Below are 20,861 nucleotides of genomic sequence, written 5' to 3' on the forward strand. Positions count from 1 at the left end.
TTTTTATTTATTTTATTTTTTTTTTTGAGACGGGGTCTTGCTCTGCCGCCCAGGCTGGAGTGCAGTGGCCGGATCTCAGCTCACTGCAAGCTCCGCCTCCTGGGTTTAGGCCATTCTCCTGCCTCAGCCTCCCGAGTAGCTGGGACTACAGGCGCACGCCACGTCGCCTGGCTAGTTTTTTGTGTTTTTTAGTAGAGACGGGGTTTCACCGTGTTAGCCAGGATGGTCTCGAACTCCTGACCTCGTGATCCGCCCGTCTCGGCCTCCCAAAGTGCTGGGATTACAGGCTTGAGCCACTGCGCCCGGCCAAAAGTTTTATTTTTTATAGCCTCCCCCATTTCATGGGACTGTAAGGATTTGTTTATTACCTCCATCTGTTCTATGGAACTGTAAACTCCTCATGTGCATACGCTCATATGCACATGAAATTCCAGGAGGAGGATATAGTATTCAGGGTTTCCCAACTACTTTGACCAAGCAACACTACATAGTAAAGCATATCTGTGGAACTTAGGTTCTAAAGAACATGCTTTCAAAAACACAGGATAGGCCAGGCACAGTGGCTCGTGCCTGTAATCCCAGCATTTTGGAAGGCCGAAGTGGGTGGATCACTTGAGTCCAGGAGTTCGAGACCAGCCTGAGCAATATGGTGAAACCCCACCTCTACAAAAATTGCAAAAATTAGCCAAGCATTGTGGTGTGCACTTGTAGTCTCAGGTACTAGGGAGGCTACGGTGAGAGGATGACTTGAGCCTGGGAAGTTGAGGATGCCCTGAGCCGTGATCACACCACTACACTCCAGCCTGGGCAGTAGAGTGAGACTCTGTCTCAAAAACAACAACAACAACAACAACAACAACAACAACAACAACAAGAAAAACGCGGAATAAACCAACTGCCTCAGGTGCCTTCTCTACCTGCTGTATCTAGGCCCTGGACCAAGCATGCTGAAGAATCCAGAGATAAATCAGACACACACCCTCTCCTGAGGCTCTCCATTGGGCAGGGAAATACCACTTGTGCTTAGGTACCAGGTGCTGAGCAGGAAGCAGCAGTGTCTAAGGACAGGTGCAGACAGAGAGGCATGAGCCGAAAGGAGAGAGCACATGCCTAGCTGTAGGGAGCTGAGGTGGCTTCACGGAGGACAAGGCGGCATGAGAGCTGGACCCACACGAATGAGGGGGATTTAGACGGCGATGGAGAGGGGAAGGGCATTCCTGACCAGCTGATATCAGCAAAGGCAAAGACAAAGGAAAGTACAAGAGATGCATAAGGCCCAACAGTTTGTCCAAAAGAACTGAGTGTGGCAGGGAGCTCGGAGGTAGAATTGAGAAGAAAAGGCTGGAGCCTGACCAGGGAGGACCTAGAATCCAAGGCTGAGCCTGGGCTTCATCCTAAATGCAGAGGGGAGCTGCTGAAGGTGGTTGAGCTGGGATGTACTCACAGAAGAGTAATCTGGCAGTCACTCACAAGCTGGGATGGCTGAGTGGGCAAGTGGGGGAGAAGGAAGTTCTGGCAGGAAGAGAAGCTGGGAGGACAAAAAAGAGAAAACTGGAGAGGTCAAGAAAAGTAGATGAAACTGGTTTTCCTGGACTGGGGAGTGGGTGGAGTTAGAGAAAACCGAGACTTTTTTTTTTTTGTGATGGAATCTCGCTCTGTCGCCCAGGTTGGAATGCAGTGGTGCAGTCTCTACTCACTGCAATCTCTGCCACCCGGGTTCAAGCGATTCTTCTGCCTCAGCCTCCCAAGTAGCTGGGATTACAAGTGCCTACCACCATGACCAGCTAATTTTTGTATTTTTAGTAGAGACAGGGTTTCATCATGTTGGCCAGGATGGTCTCAAACTCCTGACCTCGTGATCCAGCAGCCTCAATCTCCCAAAGTGCCGGGATTACAGGCAAGAACCACCAAGCCCAGCCGAGAGCTCTTTAACAAATACTTACTGAGCAGCTACCATGTGCCAGCATCAGACATGGGTGTAATAGTGGGTGAGAGCAATGGTGTTGACCTGCACTGAGTTTGCAGGCTAGTGAGGGAAACAGACATGAATCCTAGCCAGCCATACATAATTACAAACCACGACAGGTGAAATAAAGAAAAGTTTAGGATGTTAAGCCGGCAGATGAGAGAGGGTACTCTAGTATGGGGGAGTTGGGCTTGGCTTCTAGAAAGAAGTGTTGTTGAGCAATAGTCTGAAGATTGAACAAGAGTGGGCAAAGAGCAGCCCAGGCAGATCAGCCTGTACAGAAAGAGCAGTGTTCCAGGGGCTGACATGCCAGACAGGATGGTTTGCGATTTGAGTGCCTGGGAAGGTGGTGATGTTTCTTAGAGAAACAATCTACAAGAAGTCCTAATTTCAGGAAGCAGGAAGAGGACAAGAAGGTCCAAAAGGAGCAGCAAGAGTAGCAGGAGAATTCAGGACTTTCCAACCCATCTCTTCATCCCCCTCTACCACTGCTATTTCAAGCACCCCTCAAGTGTGCGGCAGCCTCCTGACCTTGCATAAAGTCCCAAATGTTGCACCTCTGTCCTGAGAGGCGGACCACCGGGCAGTTTGGGGCCAGACCCCCTAGCTCAGTCATGTCCTCTAGTCGCTGCCAACGGACCTTCAAGATGAACCAGAAATACTGGGTGCTGAAAAACGTCGGGATCCAGTTGTCGTGGCTGAAATGGGGGTTCCTGGTCATACCGGTCTTCTCGCCCATGGCCAGGATGTTCCGCTTGACTCTGTCTGGAAACAATATCAGAAGCACTTTACCCACGACCACATGGACAGCCACCTCCAAGAGTACCCAGAGCTTCTTCACCCACAGCCCTGACTGGGGTAGCCCCATCTCGGCACAGCCAGAGTAAGCTTTGAGGCCTATGGGCACAGAAGCTGCAGCCAGGCGACACTGGGCGGAGCTGAATGAAGGCTCAGGGTAGGAGCAGCCAACCCTGGGCCAGGGGAAGGAGTCAGGTCAGAAGGTGTTTGCCTTTCTGTCATGAGACAGAAAATTCCTAACCAGGTGCACAAAGGTCTGTTCTAATCACTATCATTTCCGATTCTTTGCCTTAGCTTTTGAGAGATTCTTGGATTGGTAGATTCCACATCTTAAATTCTCCCTCTGATTAATTTTTTAAGAAACAAATACTTAAAAAGACCACACTTAAAGAGACCCTGTTAGATGCTCTCTCACAAGTCAGTAGGTTTGGATGTTAGTTATTCTTTATACACAAACTTCTGCTACTAATGAAAGATGTTTTTCCCAATCATGGTTTTTTTTTTTTGGAGATGGAGTCTTGCTCTGTCACCCAGGCTGGAGTGCAGTGGCACGATCTCGGCTCACTGCAACCTCCGCCTCCGAGGTTCAAGCAGTTATCCTACCTCAACCTCCTGAGTAGCTGGGATTACAGGCGCCTGCCACCACACTCGGCTAATTTTTTTTTTTTTGAGACGGAGTCTCACTCTGTTGCCCAGGCTGGAGTGTGGTGGTGTGATCTCGGCTCACTGTAACCTCCCGGGTTCAAGCAATTCTCCTGCCTCAGCCTCCTGAGTAGCTGGGATTACAGGCATGCACCACCACACCCAGCTACTTTTTTGTATTTTTAGTAGAGATGGGATTTCACCATATTGGCCAGGCTGGTCTTGAACTTCTGACCTTGTGATCCGCCCGCCTCAGCCTCCCAAAATGCTGGGATTACAGGTGTGAGTCACTGCACCCGGCCTAATTTTTGTATTTCTAGTAGAGACAGGGTTTCACCGTGTTGGTCAGGCTGGTCTTGAACTCCTAACCTCAGGTGATCCACCCGCCTCGGCCTCCAGAAGTGCTGGGATTACAGGTGTGAGCCACTGTGCCTGGCCCCCCCATCGTGGCTTCTAGCTGGTGGCTCACTATTTCTGTAGTCAGAGCCCTCCCCATGGGACATGGATCTGAAACCTTCCAGGGCAGAGACAGAACTGGGACCATCCCTAACAAAACCTGGGGCCTGCAACTCCCCTTAGCACTGGGAGTGGAGCAACAAATAAAACACCCTCTTCTCTCAAGAAGTCATGGTTTAGTGCGGGGAATAGACAAGTAAACAGAAAACTACCATTTCCTAAATGAAGTCCAGAGGCGGAGTATGTGTGTGGGCTACGAGAGCAGGGAGAAGGGGAAGTTTATTCTGATTAGAGAAGTCAAGAGGACTTCACTGAGGAAGTGATTTCTATGCTGAAACCAGAAAGACGGCAGGCAGTCAGCTGACCAAAGTGGGGCTAGTGTACTGGTGGAAGGAACCATGTAGCCAAAGACAGCATGGCTCATTGGAAAAACTGAAAGAAGAATCATAGAGCTCAGAGTTGGAAAGTGTTTTAAAACACAACCAAGACTTTTTTTTTTTTTTTTAAATAATTGAGAGGGGGTTTCCTTGTTCTGTCACCGGGCTGGAGGGCAGTGGTGTGATCACAGCTTACTGCAGCCTCAAACTACTGGGCTCAAGCCATCCTCTCACCTCAGCCAGGGTAGTTAGGACTACAGGTGTGCCACCAAAACCCGGCAAATTTTGTGACTGTTACAGTGTCTCCTTATGTTGCCCAGTCTGGTCTTAAACTCCTGACCTCAAACAATACTTCCTTGGCCTCTCAAAATGCTGGGATTATGCGAATGAGCCACCATGCCCAGCCCCCAACTTCTTAAAGTAATCAGGGCTGATTTTCCCTACCATGTGTCACATGTATTTATTTATGAGACAGAGTCTCGATCTGTTGTCCAGGCTGGAGTGTAGTGGCACAATCTCGGTTCACTGCAACCTCTGCCTCCCAGGTTCAAGCAATTCTCCTGCCTCAGCCTCCTGAGTAGCTGAGATTACAAGCGCGTGCCACCACGCCCAGCTAATTTTTGTGTTTTCGGTAGAGATGGGTTTCGCCATGTTGGCTAGCTGGTCTTGAATTCCTGACCTCAGGTGATCCACCCACCTTGGCCTCTGAAAGTGAGCCACTGCGCCACTCTTTTCTTTACCTGCTGGTGCAGTGGTATGAGAAGCCAAAAATGCCTAAGTGGCAGTTACAGCTTCCAATTCAGCGGAACTGTAACTGGAGTGGAAGTGTTCTCTCTACTTCCTTCCCTACTTCCCTGGGACCAGGATCTCCAACCAAGCAGAACTTATGAGGCAGGAGGCACACATTCTATGTGTGTAGGTTTCACTGAAAGTGATAGTAAGAAGTGCTACCTCTTGGTTTGCAAATCTATAGGTATTTAGAACAAAGTACCATTATAAATAATTGATAAACCATTGGTTTAGTGTATGTACTACGTGCTGGAAGACAATGCCTCAATCTCCTGAGTGTTTTCCCCAACCTGGAGCCGTAACTGTGCCTTTAACAAGCCATTCCACCATCCTATTAGGCCACCTATTGTTGGATGACTGAGTCACATGGTAAGACCAGTGGGTAAGACCCATGGTTTTGTGTCACTGTTGCATGTTCTTTACAATTAAATTGGTCCCTTAGTCCAAAGCAATGTTGTGCAGGCAATCATCACAGGATCTCTAAGCAAGAGGACTTTGCTTTCCTTTAACAAGGGGGAAGGGACTACTTCTGCCACAGCCACCTTTCCCTTGAAAGATTCAAGAGAAACTGGAAACGAAGGATGGTCAAGTCTCAGGCTTTCCCACCCAAATATCCTCATCCCAGTTCTCAGGTTCCCATTCATTTTCTGACAATGCCCCAGCTTTGATGGAGGAGACCTACAGAGGCTATGCATTCAGTCTTCATTGAAACTTTGCCACCCTTACAATTAGATCTTGGGCCTGATTTTCAGTCCAGTCTTTCTCAAGGCTATAGAAGAATAAGAATCTTCAAAGCTTCCATAGAGGCTTTCTAGCTTTCACAAAGTGCCTCAAGTTGACAGTTGGCTGTTCTAACTCTGTCATTTTATTTTCAAAGTTTCCAATGGAGTTAAGAAAACCCAGTTAATTCCATAGTCCTTATAATTACCATTGTCCTCTTAATGTTCCAGTGCCACAGCCACTAGATAACTCAGCACCTTATCTTCTACTTGCACCTTATCCCAATCAACGGTAGACAGACACCTTAGTAATTGTGATGCCATTCTATTCTAAGTGTTATCACACCACCACCACCATCCTCCTTCACTCTGCCCTTAACACCAGCAATATATTTGTTGTTGCCCTGTGACTGGTGAGCAGTTCAGTGACAAAATGCCAACCTAAGGTTTTATTTTCTGGGGCCACTTTTGGTACCAACATGCCTTCATATTGGTTCCTCATATGAGTAGTTTATTGGCAAGTATGAATCCAAAGACCAGGAGTGAAGGACAGGGCTTGTAAATCAGGGAAGGAAGGAGACCTATTGTGAAGACGCATTGTCAAAGGCATCACTTCCAAAGGCATTTGGTTGCTTAATCCTGCTAGGTAGTTTGAAAGCTATATGAAAAGGCGCCTGAGGGGAAAAACAGGAAAAGCATATATTCATCAATTGTTGACCCCATTGGTCAGAGATTTGCCTCGTGAGAGATTCACAACTCTCTACCCCTACACTTCTGGGATGCACCTGTCTGGGTGCTGAGTAGTTCCAGCAAGGTCCCATGACCTCATAGCATCAAGAAACAAGCCTTGAAGCAGAAGGTGAGAAGCCTGAGGCATAGACTGGAGGCAAAACTCAGTCAGGTTATATCTGCTGATGCTGGAATAAGATGAGTGGCGGTGAAATAAGCAGCAGGCCAGGCCAAGATGATCTGAAATGGGGCATAAGAGGTGGCTGATATACTAGCACAGCTGAATTCATGAACTGAGATTCATTCCTGGTACATATTCAACCAAAAGTGCCCTGCGCATGCTCTAAACCTCAGCTTTCTCTTTGTAAAATGAGGATAATCACCCTAAGATAGCAGGATTATTCTGATAATTAGAGATCTTGCATGTACAAAGCCTGATCATGATAATCTTGGGGAAAAAAATACACTATATATGGCTACTATTAGATGTAAAGTCCTTCCAATTGCTCACTTACTTGGGGTGTTCATATGAACAGACATCGTGCTTTCGATCACTCATTCAGAATGTAATTGACTCATGCAACTTCTCACCGGTGAAATTGTTATGGCCAAAAGAAACTGAGGGACTGGTGACGCGGGTGACTTATTTTTTTCTTTCACAGTCGTCTTCCATTACCCGATTTTATATTTCCATAGGAAAAGAGGTATAAACACACAGTAAGAAAACCCTAAACTCGAGAATTTTCTACCTTCCCTGGAGCAAGGCCAGCCCAAGTAGTCACACTCAGGGACCCCATCACTCCGCTCTCGCCTGTCTCTTTAAGAAACCGAGACTCACCCTCGGGAGAACGGCGGGAGGGAGCGGCCTCTGAGCGGCTCAGCACGCCGGTGTCTCTGGGAGCTGCTGCCTCTTTAAGGAGGCGGGGCTCTTCCCGGAGGAGGCGGGGAAGTTCCACCCCCCGGATCTCCGGCTTCCGGCAACTGGGCTAGACCGAAACCGGCGGGGAGCAACTGAGGCCCGAGCTTTCCCGGGACCCAGGGGACGCCTAGTCCCGCGAGGTGAGGCGGCCGGGTTTGCGGGACCAGTACTGGGCTAAGGGGGCTCAGGATCTCCTGCTCGCCGGGGCCGCCGCAGCCCAGCTCCTCTCCCTGAAACACTGCCTCTGCTTCGCGGTGTCCCGGGCTGCAGGGTCCCCGACACCCCATTGCCTACTAGTTGCCTGACTCCGCGCTAGGCACCTTACACGCACTGTCCCATTTAATGACCCCCGCAATGTGTGACTAGGTACCGTTATGCACCCATTTTACAGATGAGGAAACTGAGGCCGCGAGGAGCGCGCACACAGCAGAGAAGCAGCAGAATCGGGAATCAAACCCAGCTCTGTCTGACCCCAGAGCCTGTGCCCTTAACCACTGGCTAGGCTGAACTGCCTTTGTTCTTCACTGTCCCCATCACCTCTTTCAAACCTCAGCCTCATCCTTTCTCATCGTTACATCTCTAGGCTGCACCTGGTCTCTAAACATTCACACAGTGAGTTGAGATTCATTCCTGGTACATACACAACCAAATAAGGTTGAATTGGAACCTTTGGACCCCCGGGGTTAGTTTCTTTGTAACAATTTTAATATTTAATAATACCTGACGCTTAGTGGTTATCTTTATATAAACCTATTAACCCCACTGAAAAGGGAGGCAAGGTAAAGTGATAACATTTCTAATATTGAAATGAGATTTGTTTGCAGATACTTTATACTGTTATCCTATTACGTTTACCTGTTTTTTTTTTTTTCTTTTAGACCCCTGCAAATTTTCTTCCTCACAACTGGGAGAAGATTCACTGGCCGAATGGCAGCAGTAGATGACTTGCAATTTGAAGGTATATCAGTTGGGTGTCCACCTTTATATTCATGATTACTATTTCCACAGTTACAGCAAGTACTTTCATTGCTATACTGCCTCACACGTTGAAGGATATTATTTCAAACATCTTGGTGGCTGTTGGCCACATCCAGGTATTTTCCGTTTGTCCACACCAGCTGTTTTTGTTTTTTTGCCAGATAACCCTTCAGATTGGTAACAAGTATCATAAATTTAGTATAGTGACTACAGAAAATGTTTATACAGTTCCTGCTTTAGTTCAGAAAACATTTATTGAGCACTTACTTTGTGCTTAGAACCGTACTAGATACTGGAGATAAAAAGATGAAGAAGTTTATCCACTGGTGGAGTAGATAAAAATGTAAAAGAGAAGCGGGGCACGGTGGCTCAAGCCTGTAATCCCAGCACTTTGGGAGGCCGAGGCGGGCGGATCACGAGGTCAGGAGATCGAGACCATCCTGGCTAACATGGTGAAACCCCGTCTCTACTAAAAAATACAAAAAACTAGCTGGGCGAGGTGGCAGGCGCCTGTAGTCCCAGCTACTCTGGAGGCTGAGGCAGGAGAATGGCGTAAACCCGGGAGGTGGAGCTTGCAGTAAGCCGAGATCCGGCCACTGCACTCCAGCCCGGGTGACAGAGCGAGACTCCGTTTCTAAAAAAAAAAAAAAAGTAAAAAGATCATTAGGATGAAATGTGATCAGATCATTCCCTCATTGAATCAGTAAATATCTCCTGATTGTGACCAGGAACCGGGCAATTGTTCTAGTTATCAGAGATAGAAGAGTGAACAAAGTAGTCAGTTTCCTTCCTTGTGAAGCTCTCAGTCTAATGAGGGGGACATTTATTTATTAAATGATCATTTAAATATATACCTACAAACTATGAAAGTGCTAGAGGAAAAGTTCAAGGAATTATTAGAACTCATAACCCAGAGTCTGACTTAGGCTGGGTATTGATGAACACTTTGTTTGTTTGTTTGTTTTGACGGAGTCTTGCTCTGTCGCCCAGGCTGGAGTGCAGTGGCGTGATCTCGGCTCCCTGCAACCTCTGCCTCCCGGGTTCAAACGATTCTCCTGCCTCAGCCTTCTGAGTAGCTGGGACTACAGGTGCCCACCACCACACTTGGCTAATTTTTGTATGTTTAGTAGAGACGGGGCTTCACCATATTGGCCAGGCTGGTCTCGAACTCCTGACTTTGTGATCCACCTGCCTTGGCCTCCCAAAGTGCTGGGATTACAGGCGTGAGCCACCACACCTGGCCCACTTACTTGTTTTATTAACACCTTACCTAGCACTTACTATATGTCAGGCACTGTTCTAAATGCTTTACAGATAACTCAATCCTTATATCAACTTTATGAAATAGTTACTTTATTCCCCTGTTTTATTAATGAGGAGACTGAGGCACAGAAAAATAATTTGCCTAATAGTCACACAGTTAGTAAGGGATAAAAATCAGGATTTGAACTCATCCAGTCTGGTGTCACAGCTTATGCTGTCTCTGTTATCTAAGGAAGAGATACACTGTTTAAAAATAAATCTGTTTCATTTGCAAATACTAGAAATCCACCTCAATTTGAAAATACTGTCAACTCCATCTTCAAAATTAATCTAGCATCTGACCACCTCCGCCACTACTCTCACCATGCTCAAGGTCACTGTCACCTTTTGTCTGAATTATAGCCCTTACCTTCCTTCTGGTCTTTCTGCTTCCTCCCTTACCCCTCTACAGTCTGTACTTTGCAGCCAGAGTAGTCCTTCTAAAACTCAACCAGATCATGTCATTGTTTCAGAACCTTCCAGTAGCTCCCATCTCACTAGAAGAAAAAGCCAGGCAATGTGCAGTGGCTCACACCTGTAAACCCAGCACTTTGGAAGGCCGAGGAGGGCAGATCACCTGAGGTCAGGAGTTCAAGACCAGCCTGGCCAACGTGGTGAAACCCTGTCTTTACTAAAAATACAGAAATTAGCCAGGCTTGGTGGTGCACGCCTGTAGTCCCAGCTACTCTGGAGGCGGAGGCAGGAGAATTGCTCAAACCCAGAGGTTGCAGTGAACCGAGAATGCACCACTGCGCTCCAGCCTGGGTGACAGAGCGAGACTCCATCTCAAACACAAACAAACAAACAAACAAACAAACAAAACCCAAAAAAGCCAGAGCCTTTACTGTGGCTTAGGAGGCCCCTACATGATGCAGCCTCCATGCCTCTTATTTCATCTCCTACTGCTCTCATCCTTTCTCTCTCTGCCCAAGCTGCATGGGCTGTCATAGTTCTTCCTATGCACCAAGTACATTCACAGCTTGGGACATTTGTGCCATCTTTCTGTGTGGAACATTCTCCCTTCAGATAGCCTTATGACTTGCTCCCTTGCTCTGTTCGAATCTCTCCTCATTAGAGAGGCCCTCCTCAGCCATCCTAAGAGTGCAGTGCAAGAAAGTTCAAGCATAGACATTGGCCCTTGCAAAAGTCCCTGTGGAGTGAGGAAGTTTAATTTTTTTCCTAAAGGATTGGGAGAACACCTGTGTTCCAGATCACAGATGGTTGGGGAAGCTGACACAAGGTGATGCTTAGTAGGAGGCAGGTGACAAATCACCTAGGGCTTTATCAACTGTGTTACGGACTTGGGTCCTTAGAAAAGCACACAGGATGCTGGGGGTGGGGTGGGGAGGGGTGGGTCATGGAAGGCTTCTCTGGTGGGGAACGATAGTGTTGGATGAAAAAGTAGAGGTCAGAAGCCTTCAGGTGAGAGACATTGTTTCAGGAAAGGAGCAGAGGCTAAAACTAGCTTAGGATATGCCAGGATGTAAAAGCAGAGAATGTTGGTGGCAGAAATAAGACACATACCAGTTTTATGCTCAAGGAGCTGAGATGGACAAGAATAACCAACACAGAGCAGACTGTGAAGAGTTGTCACGTTAGGAGTGCACGCAACCCACACTCCAGTCAAACTATGCCATCACTGTCCCTCCATCATGGGGCACACTTTCCATCTTCTGGGTCTTGCTCATCCCCTTCCCTTTGCATGAGATGTCATCCCCAGTGCCTCTGGCCATCCTTCTCATATGGTATCTTCTCCAAGAAACTTTTCCTGATCCCAACAACTAGAGGAGTTACTGTCCTCCTTGGAGCCTTTTTACCCTTTGTACTTGTAAAGTGGTACTGTCTGTTCCTCCTTTTGGCATTCCTTCTCCCTGGTAAACTACTGCTTTTGAAAAATTTTTTAATTTTCGTGGGTATGTAGTAGGTATATATACTTACAGGGTACACTCATGTATTTTGATACAGGCATGTAATGTGTAGTAATCACATCAGGGTAAACAGGGTGTCCATCCCTTCAAGCATTTATCCATTTTATCCTTTGTATTACAAACAATCCAATTATACTCTTCTTCTTTTTTTTTTTTTTTTTTTTTGAGTCTCGCTCTGTCTTCCAGGCTGGAGTGCAGTGACACGATCTTGGCTCATTGCATCCTTCACCTCCCAGTTTAAGTGATTCTCATGCCACAACCTCCCGAGTAGCTGAGATTACAGGTGCCCACCACCATGCCTGGCTACTTTTATGTTTTAGTAGAGATGGGGTTTTACCGTGTTGGCCAGGCTGATCTCGAACTCCTGACTTCAAGTGATCTGCTCGCCTCAGCCTCCCAAAGTGCTGGGATTATAGGCATGAGCCACTGCGTCCAGCCCAGTTATCTTTTCTTTCCCGGGTTTTTTTTCTTTCTTTTTTCTTTTCTTCTTTTCTTTTCTTTTCTTTTCTTTTCTTTTCTTTTCTTTTCTTTTCTTTTCTTTTCTTTTCTTTGTGAGGCGGAGTCTCACTCTGTTGCCAGGCTGGAGTGCAGTGGCATGATCTCGGCTCACTGCAACCTCGGTTTCCTAGGTTCAAGCAATTCTCCTGCCTCAGCCTCCCAAGTAGCTGGGACTACAGGTGTGCGCCACCATGCCCAGCTTCAGTTATATTTTTCTAGTTATTTTAACTACTGCTTTTTGACTGTGAGACTTAAGTATATCCTCATTGGTCTAATTCCCTCCAGCAAAGTTGTGACTGTCTTTTTAAATGTCATTGCCCTGTACAATCAATAAGAGGTACCTGTAATGATAGTTATTATTTCATCATCCTCAAAATCTCTTTGTGGGGTAGGTATTATCTATGTTTTATAATTGAAGAAGTAGAGACTCAGAGCCATGGAGTAATTTGCTCAAGGTCATGGAGCTACTGAGTAGTAAGAGTCTTACCTTGAACAAAGAACCATCTCACTCCAGAACCTCATGTTGCTTAAACTACCCAGAGGCTTCAGTAATTGTTACATATTAGCTCCCCAGTTAATTTCAGTCAGAGAAGTTCAGAGAACTTTAGTGTCCTCCATAAAATTGCTCATATAGTTGAGAGGCAATAAGAGTGAACTCAGTTGTCCTACTACCAGGACTGGTGCCCTGCTTGTAGTGTTACAATGGTGCCCTGCTGGCACTCTTCCTTTGGCCTTCAAAGGTTCAGAGCTGCCCTGAATTTTATTCAAGAGCAGCTGAAATAAAGTATGTTAGGATATTCAGAGACAGGAAGTCTCAATCACTGCTGGTGGACATAAATAGGGAAGGTTCTTTTGGAAAGCAGTTTAGTAACGTGGTTCAGGAGCCTTGAAAATGGTTTGCACCCTGTTGACCTAGTGATCACACTGAGAGGTGTTCATCTTAAGGCTGCCCCCCAAAAAGCTTTTTCTTCACAGACACTCCTTTTGTATTTGTAATAAAATCTTCATTGAGGGCCGGGCGCGGTGGCTCAAGCCTGTAATCTCAGCACTTTGGGAGGCCGAGGCGGGCGGATCACAAGGTCAGGAGATCGAGACCATCCTGGCTAACACGGTGAAAGCCCGTCTCTACTAAAAAATACAAAAAACTAGCCAGGCGAGGTGGCGGGCGCCTGTAGTCCCAGCTACTCGGGAGGCTGAGGCAGGAGAATGGCGTAAACCCGGGAGGCGGAGCTTGCAGTGAGCTGAGATCTGGCCACTGCACTTCAGCTGGGGTGGCAGAGCGAGACTCCGTCTCAAAAAAAAAAAAAAAAAAAATTCTTCATTGATGGAATATTATGCAGTCACATAAGTGATCATTTTAAAAGACTGTTATAATATGAAAAATCATTTTTGTGTATAATCCCTAATTATACACAATATTGACAAAGGATGCAAAATTAATTATAGTATATTCTAGATCAGTACTTGGCACATTGGGGGCATGCAGTAAATATTTGTTGAATAAATGAATGATCATCAGTGGCATGAATCTCACTATGTGAAGAAGAGGAAATATACTAAAATGTTAATAGTGTTTGCCTTTATGTGGTGGAACTAAGAGTGTTTTTTTGTTTTTTGTTTTTTTGAGACAAAATCTTACTCTGTTACCCAGGCTGGAGTACAGTGGCATGATCACGGCTCTCTGCAGCCTTTACCTCTGGGGCTCGAGCAGTCCTCTTGCCTTGGCCTTCCAAAGTGCTGGGATTACAGACATGAGCCACCATGCCTGGCCTAAGAGTGATTTTTATCCTGTGATTTCTATTTTCTTTTTTCCTTTTTTTTTGGAGACGTAGTCTCTCTCTGTCACACAGGCTGGAGTGCAGCTGTGGTGCGATCCCGGCTCACTGCAACCTTTGCCTCCCGGGTTCAAGTGATTCTCCTATCTCAGCTTCCAGAGTAGCTGGGATTACAAGGCATGTGCCACCACAGCCAGCTAATTTTTGTATTTTTAGTAGAGACAGCATTTCATCATGTTGGCCAGGCTGGTCTTGAACTCCTGACCTCAGATGATCTGCCTGCCTCAACCTCCCAAAGTGCTGGGATTACAGGCATGAGTCACTGTGCCCTGCTGATTCCACTTTCATTTTTGTTCCCATATTTTCTGTAGTGATTATGTAGACTTACTGGAAAAAATAACTTTCATTAATATTTTTTGGACTTGAATCAAGAGAAGTTTAGGACTTAGGTTATATTCCTAATTCTCCCAAAAGTATTCAAAATAAATGTTATTCTACCCATGATACAGATGAAAACACTGAGGTTTAGAGAGGTTTAGTTACTTACTTAGGCTTGTTTATTTAGTAAGTGGCTAGCTGAGCCAGGACCAAAATCTAGGTCTGACTCCAAATTCTGTTGTCTTCATAATCATTTTTCTGTCAGATTGATTTCCCAATGAGATTTTTTTTTTCAGAGCCTTTGCCCTTTGTATCAGGTAGGGTCTATAGCAAAGCTGAGGTTGTGACAGCTTGTCTTTAAATTCAAAATACAGCATTTCTAGTGTGGGTAAGGTTTCTGAGGCCCTTGTGCTCTAATTGATTTCAGAATTTGGCAATGCAGCCACTTCTCTGGCAGCAAACCCAGATGCCACCACAATAAACATTGAGGATCCTGGTGAAACCCCAAAACATCAGCCAGGACCCCCAAGAGGCTCAGGAAGAGAAGAAGATGATGAGTTACTGGGAAATGATGACTCTGACAAAACTGAGGTTTGAACTTGTCTTTGAGATCTTTTTTAAACAATTTTTAAAACTTGTTTATGTGCTTATTCACTGTCTACTGTGTGCCAGGTACAGTGTCAGGCAGTGACAGCTCAGAGGTAAATGACACATGGCCTCTTCCTTGGTGGGGGAAACAGGCAAGCAGACCGTTATTATTTGTAAGTACACTGGTGGAGGGGAACACTGGGTTAGTGAGCAGAGAGCCTAGCTTATGGAATGCGGGACTCCCATGCTCAATATTTTCTAATATTGGAGTAGGAAAGAACCTTCATGGCCCCCTGTTTTAGCATCTCTCCCAAGATATTCCTGGCTGTGTAGGAAAGATAACACTTGGAGCCAGGCGTGGTGTGGCTTATGCCTATAATCCCAGCATTTTGGGAGGCTGAGGCGGGCAGATCACTTGAGCCCAGGAGTTGGAGACCAGCCTGGGCAACATGGTGAAACTCCTCTACAAAAAATACAAAATATTAGCCGAGCATGGTGGTGCACACCTGTAGTCCCAGCTACTCGGGAAGCTAAGGTGGAAGGATTGCTTGAGCTTGGGAAGTGGAGGTTTCAGTGAGCTGAGATTGCACCACTACACTCCAGCCTGGGCAACAGAGTGAGACCCTGCTCTGGAAAAAAAAGAAAGATTGAAAACCCTTGCTTGAATACCTCCAGGAATGGGCTGCTGTTTACCACCATGTAAGGCAGTTGCTGCCATTGTCTACTTTAATTGTGAAAATGTTGTTCTTTATTTTAATTTTTTTTCTTCAACTTTTAAGTTCAGGGGTCATGTGCAGGAGGTACAGGTTTGTTACATAGGTAAACATGTGCCACAGTGGTTTGCTGCACAGATCACCCCATCACCTAGGTATTAAGCCCGGCATCCATTAGCTATTCTTCCTGATGCTCTCCCTCCCTTGTGTCCATGTGTTCTCACCATTCAGCTCCCACTTATAAGTGAGAAGATGTGGTATTTGGTTTTCTGTTCCTGTGTTAGTTTGCTAAGGATAATGGCTTCCAACTCCATCCATGTCTCTGCAAAGGACATTATCTCATTCCTTTTTATGGCTGCATAGTATTCCATGGTTGTATTTATACACACACACACACACACACACACACACACACATATACATATATATATATATCATATTTTTTTATCCAGTCTATCATTGATAGCCTTTTAGGTTGATTCCGTATCTTTGCTATTGTAAATAGTGCTGCAGTGAGCGTATTATGTGCATGTATCTTTATAATGGAATGATTTATATTCCTTTGGGTATATACCCAGTAATGGGATTGCTGGGTCAAATAGTATTTCTGCCTCTAGGTCTTCGAGGAATTGCCACCCTGTCTTCCACAATGGTTGAACTAATTTACACTCCCACCAACAGTGTAAAGCATTCCCTTTTCTCCGCAACTTCATCAGCATCTTGTTGTTTCTTGACTTTTTAATAATCACCATTCTGACTGGCATGATATGGTGTCTCATTGTGGTTTTGATTTGCATTTCTCAAATCAAGATATTGAGCTTTCTTTCGTATGTTTGTTGGCCACATGTATGTCTTTTGAGAAGTGTTTGTTCATGTCCCTTGCCCACTTTTTAATGGAGTTGTTTTTTTCTTGTAAATTTGCTTAAGTACCTTGTAGACTCTGGATATTAGACCCTTGTTAGATGGATAGATTGCAAAAATTTTCTCCCATTCTGTAGGTTGTCTGTTCTCCCTGAAGATAGTTTCTTTTGCTGTGCAGAAGCTCTTTAATTGGATCCCATTTGTCAATTTTTGCTTTTGTTGCAATTGCTTTTGGTGTTTTCTTCATGAAATCTTTGGCCATGCCTATGTCCTGATTGGTATTCCCTAGATTTTCTTTTCTTTCTTTTTTTTTGAGATGGAGTCTTGCTCTGTTGCCCTAACTGGAGTGCAGTGGTGTGATCTCGGCTCATGCAACCTCCGCCTCCTGGGTTCAAGTGATTCTCCTGCCTCAGCCTCCCGAGCAGCTGGGGCTACAGGCACGCACCACCACACCCAACTAATTTTTGTATTTTTAGTAGCGATGAGGTTTCACTATATTGGCCAGACTGGTCTCGAACTCCTGACCTTGTGATCCACCGATCTTGGCCTCCCAAAGGGCTGGGATTACAGGCGTGAGCCACCATACCCAGCCGGTATTCCCTAGATTTTCTTCCAGGGTTTTTTTAGTTTTGGGTTTTACATTTAAGTCTTTAATCCACCTTGAGTTAATTTTTGCATATTATAAAAGGAAAGGGTCCAGTTTCAATTTTCTGCATATGGCTAGCCAGTTCTCTCAGCACTATTTATTGAATAAGGAATCCTTTCCCCATTGCTTGTTTTTGTCAGGTTTGTCGAAGATCAGATGGTTATAGGCGTGCATTCTTATTTCTGAGTTCTCTATTCTGTTCCCTTGGTCTATGTGTCTGTTCTTGTACTAGTACCATGCTGTTTTGGTTACTGTAGCCTTGTAGTTTAAAGTCAGGTAGCGTGATGCCTCCAGCTTTGTTCTTTCTGCTTAGCATTGTTTTGACTATTTGGGATCTCTTTTTCTTCCATATGAATTTTAAAATAGTTTTTTTCTAAGTCTGTGAAGAATGTCAATGGTACTTCAGTGGGAGTGGCATTGAATCTATAAATTACTTTGGGCAGTATGCCATTTGCACAATATTGATTCTTCCTAACTATGAGCATGGAATGTTTTCTCATTTGTTTGTGTTCTCTCTTATTTCTTTGAGCAGTGGTTTATAGTTCTCTTTGAAGAGGTCTTTTACTTCCCTTGTTAGCTATATTCCTAGGTATTTTATTCTTTTTGTAGCAGTTCATTCATACAAAAGAATGAGAGTTCATTCATAATTTGGCCCTCTGCTTGCCTGTTGTCAGTGTATAGGAATACTAGCAATTTTTGCACATTGATTTTGTATCCTGATACTTTGCTGAAGTTGCTTATCAGCTTAAGAAGCTTTGGGGCTGAGACCATGGGGTTTTTTAGATATAGGAACATGTCGTCTTGCAAACAAAGCTGATTTGACTTACTCTCTTCCTATTTGAATACCCTTTATTTCTTTCTTTTACCTAATTGCCCTGGCCAGAACTTCTAATATTATTGAATAGGAGTGATAAGAGAGGGCATCCATGTCTTGTGCTGGTTTTCAAGGAGAATGCTTTCCTTGGTGGGGGGGGATGGGTATTCCTTTGTCTCCGTGCTGCTCCTTGGTGAGCCATCGCCCTACCCTGCTTTTCTTCATTCTCCATGGGTCGAGCTACTTGCCTAGTCAGTCCCAGTGCAAGAACCTGGATATTTCAGTTGAAGCTGCTAGATTCATTCAACGCTTTCACTCCTCTCTGTGAGTACTGCGGACCACAGCTGCTTCTAATCGGCCATCTATTTTCCTTTATAATGAACAAAGAATATCTGCCTATAGCACCTGCCTTTGTCCTGCAAAGCAGCTCAGTGTTCACCTGTACTTTTTGCTGTATGAATTCCCTTCATACAGCAAAAAGATGACAGGCACAATTCCTGGCATTGGGCCTGCATTCTGCCACCAAAGAGCTGTGGCGTTGGGATAGGTGTGGCCCTCCTCGCGTGCCTCTTCTCAATTGGAATTTGTGTGTGTGTGTGTGTCAGAGTAGTAATATTTTTAGTACTTTAGAGTGAGTCAATATATCAGATTTTTGAGAATTCAGGTGGCAATAGTAGGGAGGATTGTGGATGGATTGGGGAGGAAGAGATATTTACACTGCTGGGTGCAGTGGCTTATGCTTGTAATCACAGTGCTTTGGGAGGCTGAGGCGGGAGGATCACTTGAGCCCAAGAGTTTGAGACCAGCCCGGGCAAAATAATGAGACTCTGTCTCTACAAAAATTAAAAAATCAGCTGGGCATAGTGGTGCATGCGTGTAGTCCCAGCTCCTTGGGAGGCTGAGGTGGGAAGATTGCTTGAGCCCAAGGGTTCAAGGCTGCAGTGAGCTATGATTGCGCCACTGCACGCCAGCTTGGGAAACAGAGTGAGATGCCGTCTAAAAAAAAAAGCGAAAAGATATTTACACTGACTGCCTTCTGTATGTGTTGTATGCATGTATATGTATTTATTATTGTACATAATTCTATATACTATTGAATCTAGATAAGGGAACTAAGCCTGACAGGAGTCTAGCGATTTGCCAAAGCTCCTCTCAGTGGCGGGGGGCAGGATTTGAACCCTTTTGGTGTGACTTCAAAACCAATGCTTGTTTTTCGAATCAGGCTGGGAGTTGTGAATTGGCTATTTCAGAGTTGGTTACTGAATGCAGAAGAGCCTATTGTTTCAAATGTTTTGATTTTCTATTAGATCAGATCCCTCCTGCACCCCCACGCAGCTGGAATTAAGAAATTGCTTATGTGTTCATTATGTTTTATTTTATTTCTGACAGTTACTTGCTGGACAGAAGAAAAGCTCGCCCTTCTGGACATTTGAATACTACCAAACATTCTTTGATGTGGACACCTACCAGGTTTGGAAACCAATTTCACCTTCGCTTTTACATGTAATAGAGACTTGTTTCTTTAATGGTTGAACAACCAAATAATGTGAAAGCCTTCATGTACTGGAAATGGTAAAGGGTTATTAGCATTTGAAAATACTATCATAAAAGCTCTAATGACTGAGTTTCAGTTTTGTAGTAGTTGAATTTATTAAACTTAAAAAACTTCAGTAGAATTACTGCTATGTTGTTTTCCAGGTCTTTGACAGAATTAAAGGATCTCTTTTGCCAATACCCGGGAAAAACTTTGTGAGGTTATATATCCGCAGCAATCCAGATCTCTATGGTATGTGTAGTACTGATTTGTTTACCATATTTCAGTTGACTTGGGTGAGTGTGAGGGTTGCCTGGAAACGTGGAGAACTGCACTATTGGTGGGGCATGCCATGTTTTATTTGACTCTTCTGAACTTCAGTAGCAACTCTTGGAAATAATTTTGGAGAAATACAATTATGTGTTATATTAGTGCCATGTCATCATTACAAGTACTAGTATATCTTTCAAAGGTCTTTAAATGGGGCTGGGTGCGGTGGCTCATGCCTATAATGCCAGCACTTTGAAAGCCTGAGATGGGAGGATCACCAGAGACTAAGAGTTTGAGACCAGTCTGGGCAACATAGCGAGACCCTGTCTCTACTACAGGCTGGGTTGGCACAGTGGCCAGTGGCTCCTGCCTATAATCCCAACACTTTGGGAGGCCGAGGCAACAGGATTGCTTGAGCCCAGTAGTTTGAGACCAGCCTGGGCAACATAAGGAGACCCTGTCTCTACTAAAAAATAAAAATAAAAATAATTTTAAAAAAAATTCTTCAAATGACATTACAACTTGGGACAAATTTAGTCACTTTGACTAAGTGGAGGTTGGATCATTTGATGTTGGAGGAGAAGGTATTCTCACACTTTTTCATTGATATGCTGAGTTCCAGCTCTGCCCTCAGATGAGCTGGCTCCTTTTAGGATTTGGTCACCAGCAGTGGAAGTCTGAAACAGAATTGGGCCAGGGATGGTTGTCATCCCTGACCTTAATGCTGTCTGAGAAAAACTCAGAGGTCCACCCAGTACTCCTGAGGAAAAGGCCCCAGCAGTGGCCTGTGTTTGAGGGGAGAAGAGAGTGCTGTCCATGTGCCAGGTGCTATACCAGAGACTGTGTGTGTACTTGATCATATCTCATTCTTGCAACAACCCTTGCAAAGTATCCCCACTTTTCAAATGAGGAAGCCGATGCTCAGTGAGGATCATTGATATATATGCTCAATCCGAAATGATAAATAGTAAAGCAGTCATATATGTTGATTTTAAGTATGGACTCTAGGGAGCCTGGTGTGAAAACCATTGCATTGGCCTGTGCTTTTCATCTGAGGGTTGTCAAGCGGGTGTCTCTGTCTGTCTCATTCATTGTTACTTGTAGCCTGAGAACATCCTGAGGGGCAGGCTCTGTGTGTCAGTGTCTTTAGTGCCTGGCAGAGGCCTTGGCACACAGCAGGT

The 20,861-nt window shown here is 45.1% G+C and overlaps 2 protein-coding genes across 9 annotated transcripts in view; one reads left to right on the top strand and one right to left on the bottom strand.

Moving 5' to 3' along the window:
• Positions 1–7,279, bottom strand: part of DIO1 (iodothyronine deiodinase 1) — a 22,011-nt gene extending 14,732 nt beyond the window's left edge. Inside the window, exons 1-2 of one of the 3 annotated variants that reach the window (XM_017874548.1) lie at positions 6,992–7,279; positions 2,498–2,731 (exon numbers count right to left, since the gene is read on the bottom strand). In XM_017874548.1, coding sequence (XP_017730037.1) covers positions 2,498–2,731; positions 6,992–7,016 — 259 coding nt within the window. In that variant the 5' untranslated portion in view covers positions 7,017–7,279. Of the gene's footprint in view, positions 1–2,497; positions 2,918–6,991 lie in introns of those variants that run through there. The other 2 variants (XM_017874549.1, XM_017874547.1) reach the window with 2 other exon arrangements.
• Positions 7,280–7,418: 139 nt separating this feature from the next.
• Positions 7,419–20,861, top strand: part of YIPF1 (Yip1 domain family member 1) — a 38,991-nt gene continuing 25,548 nt past the window's right edge. For 2 of the 6 annotated variants that reach the window (XR_001886097.1, XM_017874544.1), the window contains exons 1-6: positions 7,419–7,535; positions 7,787–8,007; positions 8,274–8,353; positions 14,682–14,845; positions 19,266–19,346; positions 19,575–19,662. Coding sequence is in view for 4 of the 6 variants with exons in the window: in XM_017874544.1 (XP_017730033.1) it covers positions 8,323–8,353; positions 14,682–14,845; positions 19,266–19,346; positions 19,575–19,662 (364 nt within the window). In the remaining 2 variants the exon portion in view is untranslated. The remainder of the gene's footprint in view (positions 7,536–7,786; positions 8,008–8,273; positions 8,354–14,681; positions 14,846–19,265; positions 19,347–19,574; positions 19,663–20,861) is intronic. The other 4 variants (XR_001886096.1, XM_017874543.1, XM_017874546.1 and 1 more) reach the window with 3 other exon arrangements.

The sequence above is a fragment of the Rhinopithecus bieti genome, unplaced genomic scaffold, assembly GCF_001698545.2.
Source record: "Rhinopithecus bieti isolate Rb0 unplaced genomic scaffold, ASM169854v2 scaffold_7684, whole genome shotgun sequence".
Classification (NCBI taxonomy): domain Eukaryota; kingdom Metazoa; phylum Chordata; class Mammalia; order Primates; family Cercopithecidae; genus Rhinopithecus; species Rhinopithecus bieti.